The sequence below is a fragment of the Nelumbo nucifera genome, chromosome 6 (genome assembly GCF_055504915.1).
Source record: "Nelumbo nucifera cultivar China Antique chromosome 6, China Antique-T2T, whole genome shotgun sequence".
NCBI lineage: Eukaryota > Viridiplantae > Streptophyta > Magnoliopsida > Proteales > Nelumbonaceae > Nelumbo > Nelumbo nucifera.
In genome coordinates this window covers 23,817,858-23,830,291 of record NC_142654.1, presented here as the reverse complement: position 1 = coordinate 23,830,291, position 12,434 = coordinate 23,817,858, and the positions used below count along the sequence as shown (strand labels likewise).

Here is a 12,434-nt window from a genome sequence, read left to right as displayed (position 1 = left end):
CATCATCTGATCTTTAATTCACAGGTTTTGAATAGTTGTTGTCCTTTGAAAACGGGTCAGCTCTGACCCACCCCGGCCGTGGGGTTGGTCCGACCCAAGTTGCACTAGTCTCAGGCTCAGCTCAGGTGTAGCCAGTTATCTCACACGAGATTCCGTTCTGTTGGTTGTGGTGGGATCCGAGCCTGATCTCACACTGTTAATGGGTGGGTAAGATTTTTCTCTCTTTCTCTTTCCTTTTCTCTTTACTCTTTAAAAGATTTTTTTAAATTATTTTAGTTTTTACTAAAATAAATATATTTTGAGTCTGAGTTGAGCCCGTGTAGAGAACAAAAACAACTGCACGGCGCTGGTATAGGCGACACGTGGATCTGTAATGTAATCCAACGAGGCACTAGTAGTCAGTCGCTCTCTCTCTCTCATGGTTTTGAGAGGAAAAAACAAAGCAGAGGATGTGAGTGGGGGGGGGGTACGCGTTCGTGTTCAAGAAGGAAATGGAAGCACACCCAGTTCTCCTTTCTCCTTTCTCCTTCCTCTCCTCCTCTTTCTATTTCTGTTTCTCGAATCTTACTGGTTCCGTCTGGCCATCCCCCTCCTCTTTTTTCTCTGTGAAGTGGTCGTAATTGAGGGCTACGGGTTAGCAGACATTCATTTGCTTCGGCTCACCGCTCATGGGGGCCGGTATGTCTGGTTTCGTTATATCGGAGAGTGGTGAACGGGATTCTCCTGTCAAGGTTGGTCTCGGTGATATACCGGAAAGTTGTGCCGCTATGGTTCTTATGTATTTGGATCCGCCTGAGATTTGTAAATTGGCACGGCTCAATCGAGCTTTTCGTGATGCTTCCTCTGCTGATTTTGTATGGGACTCTAAGTTGCCTTCTAATTATCGTTACCTCATTGAGAAAGTGTTCGATCAAGTCCCTCACTATTTGAGTAAGAAGGAGATTTACGCCAGATTGTGTCACCCCAATCCCTTCGATGGAGGCACCAAAGTATTTGGCTTACTGGGATTTATTATTTTCCTTCCTTTTCTAGTTTTTCTGTTTTAAATTTTGCCAATAGTCTTTGTAAAATCTTTTATCTTTTCGCAGGAACTATGGCTGGATATGAGCACAGGTGGGACTTGCCTGTCTATCTCTTCTATGGCCTTGTCGATAACAGGGATAGATGATCGGAGGTATTGGAAGCGCATCCCAACTGAGGAGTCTAGGTATTTATAAGCAAAAAAAGTAGCTCTCTTCTTAAAAGTTCCAAGTATGCTTTTGCTATATGGCATGGACATAGAAAATATTCTCTCTTTGGGATTGTGTCTTCCTGGACTCTGCTAAATTTCTGTACAGTTAGGATATAAATGTCATACTCGAGTTTCTGCGAATTCAATGGGGAGGGGAGGGGGAGAATTGATGTTGGTTTCATTTAATAACTGGCCTCCTTTTCTTAATCTTTGTTTCTCGAAGAAAATCCAACGTGATCTAAAACCCATGTGATTCTTCCTTTTCTTTTTAAGAAAATTCTGAAACAAAAGTTTCTGATTTAGGAAAGGTGCATAAACAAAAGTTTCTGATGGATGAAACATCTATCAACAAGTTTTCTTTATATCTAAGTCCTAAATTTTAGATTTGTGTCATCCAAACATTGTTCACTGTCCATAAATTCACAGGGTGTCTTCTGAATAGGTTCATTTGACACAGACTTCTGTCAGCATGTTCATAGATCTTAATAACTGCCATTCCAGTTTTGAATAGGTTCATTTGTTTGCTTTATCCTAGATCTGAGTTCTCGATTGATGATTCTGGATTCAGTTTGGTTGTCCTGAATTGTTAATAGATCTTAATAACTGCCATTCCAGTTTTGAGTGTTTTAATAAATCACATTCTTCTACACAGAGTTATATCTAGAAGCTTAGCACCATAACTACTGCATGCAAATTCAGTCATCAAGGATGATTAATACTTCCATGTTGTCTTGATATACAATTAAGATAGAGGAATACTGACCTGATTAAAGGATTTTGCAGATGTAAAGGGGAATTCCTATCCTTTAGGTTTACCCACCAATTAGCAAAGCTTGCTGTTAGAAAATGTTAAAACTAACCTTAAGACTGCTGACCGTTGGGCATCTAAGGCAGCTTAGGGAAGGTCGATACTTACGAATATAATAGAACTTCCCTCCATTCGTTTATGTGATGCAAAAGCCTACCTCTACGAATTTGATATGTTTTGGCTATTATTTTTCCTAATCTATGGTCTAGTTTCCCCTGTTTCATGCAGTCCTGTTGACAGGACCCAAAATGAATAACATTCACTGACAAATCTTGCTGCTTTCATTTACAGTTTCTAGAAGATGAAATGCATGGTTTAACTAAAGCTATTTTTAAACTTGACTCCCCTTAACTCTGTAGTATGGAGTATAAACTCAATTTGATGGTTTATTTTCTTCTCCAATTCAGAGTGCCCGCTGTTGTCTTTGGTTGGTTAATGCTTAATGGGGAAAAGCAATTCATTTTGTGAGAGAGAGAGAGAGAGAGAGAGAGAGGAAGGGAGGGAAGGAGCAAAAAGAAATTGACCTGCTGAGCTTTGAAGTTATTGTGTACATTATCAAGGTGGAAATGGACTTGTTGATGGAGTCTATGAGGCTAGCCACAAGTTACATCTGAAATTCTTATATCAAACAGGTTTTAATGACTCACTATTAATTGAACCTTTGCCCTCAATTTTAGCACCTTGTTTGTCATTGATGACGCATCCCATATAATTTGGATTCCTCAGCGTAATATTGTTTTCCACTCTTGACGTAGAGTGGCAGGTTAGCGGCAGTTCACATGCTTTTTGAGTGACACTAAAGAAACTATGATCTATGTTGAATGTATTGTCAATCATTTTTCATTTTCTTTCTTTATCCTGCTACGTTAATTGATTTGTCATTCAAGATTAATGGGCATGGACATCTTTGTTTTTTCTTATCCATATGGACCATTTGTACATTGGAGTAAGATAAAAGCAGTCATTGATCTGCTGTTATTATGTTTCCTTGTAGATTCTGTTCAGTTGCATATCTTCAGCAAATCTGGTGGTTTGAGGTAGATGGACAGGTAGAATTCCAGTTTGCAGCAGGAACATATAGCCTGTTCTTCAGGCTTCATCTCGGAAGAGCCTCCAAGAGACTTGGTCGCCGTGTCTGTAACCCAGAGCATGTCCATGGTTGGGACATAAAGCCTGTTCGTTTCCAGCTATCAACTTCAGATGGTCAACACGCCCTGTCCCAGTGTTATTTGGAGGAACTGGGGAACTGGGGTCACTACTATGTAGGGGACTTTATCGTAGAGAATCCCAGCATACCCACAAAGATAAAGTTCTCAATGACCCAGATTGATTGCACACACACCAAGGGAGGTCTCTGTGTAGATTCTGTGTTAATATGCCCTAGTGAGTTTAGAGCCAGGTTAAAGCGTTTTTAAGTTGCTGTTAACCTTGTGTAGCTAGCAAGTTATCTTTTAGCATCTATATTCTATAGAGTTGGGAATTGAAATAGCTCAGAGAGAGAGAGAGAGAGAGAGAGTCAAGTAGAGTTTGGTTCCTTTGGGCAAGCCCACAAGCAGCAGTTTGTTGTAAATCATAGAAAATTAGCATTTAGCAATATGTATATTCTGTTGTTCTTTATTTGTGTAATTGTTTGTTGATTTATTTTTTCTTTGATTCTTTTCCCTCTGTAGAGAGGTGTATGTAGTTGCCATTTGTGAGTGATGTTTTGCATCATTGTCAAAGCTTTTGGTGGTGTAGGAACTTTGGGAAACAAATTTCTGGTTGATATTTCGCATGTGAGAGGTGGAATTTTGTTTTTGTTTATACTTGTTTCTTTCCTTCCTTCTGTTTGTTGTAAAATGGCATTAATGGATGGAAGTGCAAGGGTGAAAGGTTGGTGATGGGAGTTGTTAGAAGTCTTGGTCGGGAACTCGGGATATGATTGACACCAAGAGGTTAAATTAGGGGATGAATCCTTTAAATAGACAGACCAACCTTTTATTTTTTTTACTAGGATTAGAGAAGGGCTAACCTTGCCCAAGTGAGCACATCATGCGAATGTTCCTATCAAGTAGTGGGGATGTTTTATGCCAAACAAGAACAGTAACTAGATTGGTGGCTAGTAGACCTGTTCATAGGCCGGGTGGGCCGGCCCGGCCCCCGGATGGGTTTGAACATGTTTATAGGCCCGTGGGCTTAAACTCGGGCCAAAAAGCCCGGCCCGCAATAAATTCGAGCCGGGTTCGGGTTTTGTCAAAATAGTCCGGCCCGGCCCAACTTAAAATGGGTTATGTGATTATGTCCATTTGAATAAATTTTTTGATTTAAGAATGCAAAACTGTGTTTTAAAACATAAAAGAAAAGGAAAAAAAAACATTTTGTAGGTCCATTGTTCATTTAAATAGGAAAAAAAAACCATCTAAATTTTTAATTTTAATTTGAATAGGGAAAATTGTAATTTTTTTTATTAGGTCGGGCTCGGGCTTCAAACTTTTATCAGGGCCGGGCTTGGGCCCAAGTTATAGGCCCGTTGGTCGGCTCGGGCTCAAGTCTAATGTATTTTCATTAATGACGAGTAAAAGCCCGGCCCGGCCCATGAACAGGTATAGTGGGTAGTTGAATTATTCTTTGGCAAGAGATGACAGGTCCAAGTGCGACCCCACAAAGTTCAAACCTCCCTAATAAGGTGAGGATTGGAGCAGGTAGAGGATGGAAGTAAGAAAAATAATTCACATTGGACAACACCCTCCTTAATAATTCATATCCTCTGTTTGGTAAAATCTACCTTTCTCCTTTGAATTTCACAACGTAATAATCCACATCCTAACTTCTCATCTCCACCCCCCAAAAAAAAGAAAAATAAAATAAAATTGTCTTCTGTTGCCTACTTGCCTTCTTTCCGTCAATTCATTTCTACGGTTCATTCTACTAACCCAATTAAATTACACCACCTGGGATCTTTCTTTTAACATGTTTAGCAGTCTTATCTTATCCATGACTAATGGTGTTAAGCATATCTATCCTATTGAATTTCTTTTGTGCACGAAACCTTCTCTAATTCCTCTCTCTCTCTCTATATATATATATAATCTTTTTAGGCAAATCTTTCAAAAGTTTAAGACCAATTTTTTTTGGTTGTAATTTTTTTCAAAGGTTTTCTCAAAAGCTAGAAATATCGAAAAGGCTATTTGACAAGCATATTTGTGGGTCTTTCTTACATGCATGTGAAACATCATGTGTGAAATCTAGTAATACATTCAAACATGCAAATAGGACTCATGGGTTCTACTGTTCTGCTTACACATTTACCTATGCAAAATATTAAAGTGAGTCTCATTCATGCATTTCCTTGTAAAAGATATCAATGTAGTTCCCATCTACAGATTAATATATGTAGTTATCACCCATGGGCCTCACTCATGTATTCACCTATACAAAAATTCAATGTAAATATTTCCAACAAATAACAAAAAATTATTTCAATACATGTAATTAGTTTAACACATTTTTTCTAGCAAATAGTTCAACACAAACAATTGAATACATGCCATCAAATAAAAACACTATTTATATTGCCCACCTTCTCAAGTTGTAATGCTTTGCCATCTGAAATATGAATTCATCTCACACTAATTTCATTTGTTTATATGTTTGGGACCCAATATTAAGTGTTGTCTGAGGAATATTACACCTAGCACCAAAAAACCATTTAAATATTTATCTTACTTATATGAAAACTTAATGAAGTTGTACAACACACAATATGCCCAAAAAAATGCATTGAATATGGTGGCATCAACTTCAAAATTGGAATTCATATGTTTAAGACATCAAAGCAATGTTTTATAATATCTTTTAATGAAGAATGTACATCATTGAATAGTTCTTCAGCAATTTTAAAATAATTGCCTCTTTCCATGAAGCCTTTTAAGTAATACCTCTCAAAGCAATAAGGGGACAAGAACTCAAACATCTTTGTGTATCTTAAATCAATCACATAATATTTTCCTATGTTGAGCAAAAAGAAGTATTATTTCCACTAACACCTCAAATTATAATTATACCAATTAATAGTTACAACTTGTTGACTTGTATGGGTAAGGGAAACAAGTTTGTAAAGATCATGTCAAATGTCAAACGAACATTTGTCATTTTTTGCGTACATCACATTTTTTGTTGTTACTGAAATACATACATGGACATGTGTTCGTGTGACGTGTGCCGTCCATCGCACCAACACAATTTTACAAGAAACATATACAACAATTATTTAAAATGTAATTTACTAGAAAATAAAATTGTTAAATGAAAATGTATGGACTGTTACCTTAAACCATGGTTAATATTTAGAATTGTTTAGAACCTTAGGCAAAACAACATTAAGGTCTCTTGGTTGCACAGTCCCTTTTTCTATATTCGCGTAGAGCCTTCAGTATAGAATTAAAATGTAAAGATATTGTTTCCCTCAAATAATGAAAATGCTTGGTTGTATATCAAATTGATTTGTAATGGCCAATTATATTTAGTGGTATTTCTATTTGTTCATCCAACGGAGACATATCAACTATCTTTAACCAAACCCCTTCATCTTAAAGAATATACCAAATTGATGAACATATGTGGGGCATGTTTAAATACATTTTAGGATTGTTCAAAATAACATTACACAAATGGTTTAATCTAGTTAATATGTTGTCATGATAGAGTTTCTTGGAATAATATCATTCTTTTTCTAAACTAATATATAGTAATTTCATCTTAAGATGTTTTAACCCTTCATCTTCCTGTACAACTATTACAACTATATGCAACAATTGCTCCCAACTTATATCACTCATTCTAATTTGAACACATATCAATGTTTAACAATCAATAAAAAATAATATCATGCACAATACAACAAAAAAATTCATTCATCAAGTTATCTCTAAAGAAACAAAATCCATTCATCAAGCTATATCTGAAACAACAATTAATAAGAAATGAAGTCCAACATGTCCAAGTAAAGAAAATAAAAAGATTAAACTATATTTCTCTCATGCCTAAAGTTGCCTATCCACAATCTCCTAATATAATTCTTCATAAGTTCAAGTGGCAGCCTTGGATACTACTCTCTTGCAAATGGTTTTCCAAACACTTCATAGATTTTATAATAGTCTCAATACCCTAGTCCTTCTATTATGTTTACATTGGCTAACAGACTAGCCATGGAGTATTTTTTCACTGTTGCATTCAATACATACACCAATATGGTCATCCTAACTCTTGTTAGCAGCTTTAGTAGATTCTATCATAACCTCACTAAAATCAAATGCCTTCTTTCAACCTTCATTCCTAGTTTTTAAAGTAGACTTCAACGACATTAATGATAGCATCATCACTTTCATTTATTTAAAGATGTGGGACATTTTCTGTGGATTGCTCAATTTAGTGTCATTGGCCTGAGATCTAGAAGAGGCTATACCCCATGTGCCAACAAGATAGCAAACCGACTAATAAAGTTGTCTCCCCAAAAGACAGGCGTAAAAGTCACTTATTTTTGTGACCCAACTCATAACCAAACAAGTGGGCCTGGGCATCCAAGAGGTTACCGCCTTTGCTGTCCATGTGACGAACGACAACTAGATCTAGTGTGACAATGTGTGCAAACATTTCCCCTCAAGCTACGAGGACATGGCTTCACAGTTGATCTACATCAATTAGGCTTCAATGGAGCTAATGTGGTTCTAAGGGTCTAATGGGTGAAGCAATTAGGGCATGTGATTTGTGACTAGTTATAGTTGACCATGGACTTATATATAAGGGAGGTAGCATACCATTTGGCGGGATTATGAATAGGGACCCCACAATCACAAGGGTTGAAGATAAAGGTGTCAATGGACTGGTTTTGGATTGAACCCCATCCGGTCCAAAATCAATTTGGACGGATTGGATGGATCAACAAGACATATTGGATTGGATCAATCCGGTCCAAAATATTTATTAGATTGGATTGGACTTGGTCCGTCCGTAACAAATTTATATTGAATTGGGTTGGATTAAGCCAATATCTGGTCTACTGATATAAGATAAGAATATGTGTCAATGGACCAGGTTTGGATTGAAACCAATATAAACCAAAATGAATTTGAATAGATTGGATGATCCAAACATTGAATTGGACCGATCTAAATTGGTCCAAAATATTCATTGAATTGGATTGGACCTGACCCATTTATAATGGACTCACATTGGACTGGACCGGATTAGACCAAATTCAATCCAATTGAAACCCCTAGTTGAAGACATTACTCAAATCATTCTATGGAGGTAGCCAACCTATTTTCATGCACCAAGCCTTGGACCCAACCAGCCCAATTCTTACAACAAAACCTATTCAGTCAATTACTCCATAGGCCTAAAAAGCTCTACATGAGTTACTAGACAAGAAATTTATCCAACCCAGATCCAGTCCATATTCGGCACTAATACTCTTAGTTTAAAAAAATAAATAAATAAATAAAAAATGGATCATAGAGATATTGAGCTCTAAACCAAATTATGATTAAAGACCATTTCCCAATACCTCTCATTGACGAATTGTTGGATGACTTGCAAGGTGCCACAATTAGGGGTGCAATTGAATTTAGTCGAGACAAATTTTGGCATGTCTTGACTCACCTAAACTACAATACTACTAGGTTCAAGCTTGAATTCGAATTTGATATGAATATTTTTTGGTTCAAGCCCGATTCTATTAAAGATTCAATGTAACTTAAGTCTAGATTGAAAGCTTGAAAATGAATATACTTTTATATTTTATAAATTATATGATATAAAGTTAAACTTGCAAGCTTTCGAGCCAAACTTTTATTGGTTGAGCTTGAGTTCGAATAACTAATCAAGTTTACCCTAAGATTCGAAATCGAGTCTGAATTATTCGATTAGAGCTCGATTTGATTGCACCTCTAACCACAGTATTCTTTAAACTCTATTTGAGGTTGGATTATCATCAAATAAGAATGAATGTTATGTAACTAATGTGCCCAAAACAGCTTTCTAGACACATGATGAGCACTATGAATTCTTTGTCATGCCATTTGACTTAACAAATGCACCTCATTTTTTGTTGTACCAGCACCAATTATTTGCTAAAGCTGTGTTTGGTTGCAATGCAAATAAATTTGCACTGATGCAAAACCATGGCAGTGTAAATTCTGACATATTTTTATTTCAAATTTTAACTTAAGACATGAAGCAGAATAAAATAAAATCCAAAACAAAATTAAACAAGAATTTGCGTTTTTTTTACATTTGCACTCCCATGCATTTATGCTAGTGCAAATTTTTATTTGCACTACAACCAAACACAGTCTAAGGAATCAAAGTGTGTATTCGGGCAACCTCATGTCTAGACCTGTTTATGGGTCGGGCCTGGCCGGGCTCAGCCGGGCTTTTGCTCATCATTAATGGAAATATGCTAGGCCCGAGCCCGAGCCCGAGCCTGAAGCCCGACCTAATAAAAAAAATTACAATTTTCCCTATTCAAATTAGAATTAAAAATTCAGATAGTTTTTTTTCCTATTTAAATGAACAATGGGCCTACAATATGGTTTTGTTCCCTTTCTTTTATGTTTTAAAACACAGTTTTACATTCTTAAATCAAAAAATTTATTCAAATGGACATAATCACATAACCCATTTTAAGTCTAATTTTAGGTCGGGCTAGGCTATTTTGATAAAACCCAAGCCCGGCTCGAATTTATTGCGGGCCGGGTTTTTTGGCCCGAATTTAAAGTCGTGGGCCTATAAACATGTTCAAGCCCGTCCGGGGGCCGGGCTGGCCCGTCGGGCAACCAGGCCCATGAACAAGTCTACTCATGTCTATTATTTGGGTCAAGTCATGGCAGACCCTAACAAAATCAAGTGCATCATGCAATGGTCCACTCCTACATCTCTAAAGGCACTCAAGGGGTTTTTGGGCCTTGCAAGGTACAACAAGCAATTTACCCTTCAATATGGGTTTTTGGTAGCACCCTTTACAGTATACACAATTGTTGCGCAACGATAGTTTCCACTGGTTCCAGGCTTAACGGTCTGGAGCAATGTTTTTTTCTGAAAAAATGACATTAAATAAGAGGGTATTGTTTGAAGTACTGCTTTTTCTAATGTGATTCCTACGTGGTGCCATTTTCTCAAAAAATGACATCGATGCCAAACATTGCCTATATCTTCCTGAATCCCGATTCGCAGTTTGTCTTAGAATGTGGTGCATCAAGGGGCTATCTTGGGGCAGTGCTAATGCAAGATGGCAAACCCCCTAGCCTGTTTTAGTTAGTTCCTATGAGAAGGGACTCATGAATGTGGTTCTAGACTTCTAGTAGTGTAAAAGTGGCGAGTCCACCTTCTAGGCCGCCAATTCATTATATGTACAGATCACAAGAGTCTGAAACTTTTTGTTGGAACAGAAAATGAAAATCCATTCATCATAGCAACAATATTGGGCCCATAAACTGTTGGGCTATGCTTGCCGTGTCCAAACCAGGCTACCCATTGCTTGACAGCCTTAAAATTTATATGTTTATAAATATGAAGAAGTTACTCCTGACCCGTGTTATGTATGAGTTTTGTTAAGGTTGTGTGACCTGTGTCTATTTGCGGTATAAACGTGAATCGACGTAAAATTCTATCATCAGTTTGCATTTGTTTTTAGTGTAAATACGGACTGGTCACGACCTGTATTTTCACCCAGTTATTTTCAGTGTAAGGTTTATATTGAAAACCTTCCTATCAATTGAGTTTTACATTGATTATCACTTACTTTAAAAAAGTTCCAACGGTTCACTAGTTTTAAACCCATCCTGTTGAACTCCATCAATGAAGTTTACACCGAAAAGAAAAGCAGCCTAAACAAAAATGAAACGCTATAATATTTCCAATTACACCAAATCAATTCAAATCTAGTATTATTTTTAGGTTATTCTTACCCAGTCAGACCGCACTAAAATTTGATGCACACGAGTTGGGTTAGGGCTCAAGTTAAGTGAAGATAAGGCCAGACTCGGGTTGACTTCAAGCTACCTAAGGGATATAAAACCTGAACTTTTGAGCCCAGGCCCAACCTAAGGACTGAAAATCTAAGCCCGCCCATGTAATGTTGTGGGTTGGGTTACTCTGGGCTCAAGTTAGACCCACCCAGGTTGCACCCCTAAATCCATTCTATTTAATGTCATATCAATTGTTAAATTCCTGGTGCTTAAATCATTTATTACTACTCCTATCCATTGTATAAATGGATTTTAAAAATTAATTTTATCATTAATAAATTTTCATTAATTCTTATCATTTTTAGATAAATTTGTATTAATTTATGTTATTTTTAAATGAAATTAATAAGTCATTAATCATTTTTACTAATATCAAATGGAACTTAATTGATAAAAATTATTTTTCTAACTAATAATAAATTTTAAATTTCTTTTCAGACTCTAAGAATTAATTTTAAAACTAATCAGAACACATTATATTAATTAGCATACTCTATTAATAATACTTGATCTACCAAATAGATCACACATTAGTTGCATGTGTTGCAGAGGTGGACGTAATGGGTCACGCCCGTGGGCCTGCATCTACCTCTACAGAACCATGTGTCAGAATAGCGAGGGTCTGAGTAAAAGAGAAGTGGAGTATAAGAAGATTAACAGGTAGGGTTGGAAACAAATTGAGCTTTTCACGAGTTATTCGAGTTCAGTTCGTGGAAAACTCGATTCAGCTCCATTTAAGTTGAGAAAATATATAGGCTCATTTGTTAACCGAGCCAAAAGCTCGCAAGCCTAATCAAGCCTAATACATACATACATAATAATATTTTATACATAATAAATAATATGTATAATATAAATAATTTTTATTTTTTATATGTATTATAATAAATAATCTTTATCATTATCAATTGTATATAAAATAAAAAATAATTTATATATGTATAAATTTTATTTTTTATAGGGAGTTTGGCTCCCAATCGAACTGGAACCAAGTTCAAATGTACAAGCTTTTGAGCCAAGCCAAATTCAATTTCAAGTCTCTAGTTCGAAACTTCGAATCAAGCTCAAGTATAGTATTCTTTTTGTGAGCCAAGCTCAAATAACCAAATATCCAGCTCAGTTCGACTCGAATCCACCCCTACTAATAGATAGCAGTGGCAATTGAGCAAGTTGGGTTGGGTTTGGTTGGGGTTGAGCTTCAAACCAACCCATCTAACCCGTCAACCCATTAATGACCTAGTTATATAAAATTAAATGGGTTAGGTTCAACCCAAACCCGCTTTAACCCAATCCAACCCACCTAAACCCATTAATCTTAGATTTAATGACATAAAACAAAAAAACTAACTCCCTTTAAACAAATAAGTTGGTCATAGCTTGGTAGTAATAG

General features: G+C 36.4%; 1 protein-coding gene across 1 annotated transcript; it reads left to right on the top strand.

The window, feature by feature from the left end:
* The first annotated feature begins 418 nt into the window (after window positions 1-418).
* Window positions 419-3,842, top strand: LOC104612712 (F-box protein PP2-A13-like). The gene is made up of 3 exons (XM_010280253.3): window positions 419-989; window positions 1,089-1,207; window positions 3,034-3,842. Exons 1-3 carry the CDS (start codon window positions 669-671, stop codon window positions 3,452-3,454), a joined length of 861 nt encoding a protein of 286 aa, XP_010278555.1. The 5' UTR covers window positions 419-668; the 3' UTR covers window positions 3,455-3,842.
* Window positions 3,843-12,434: the final 8,592 nt, after the last annotated feature.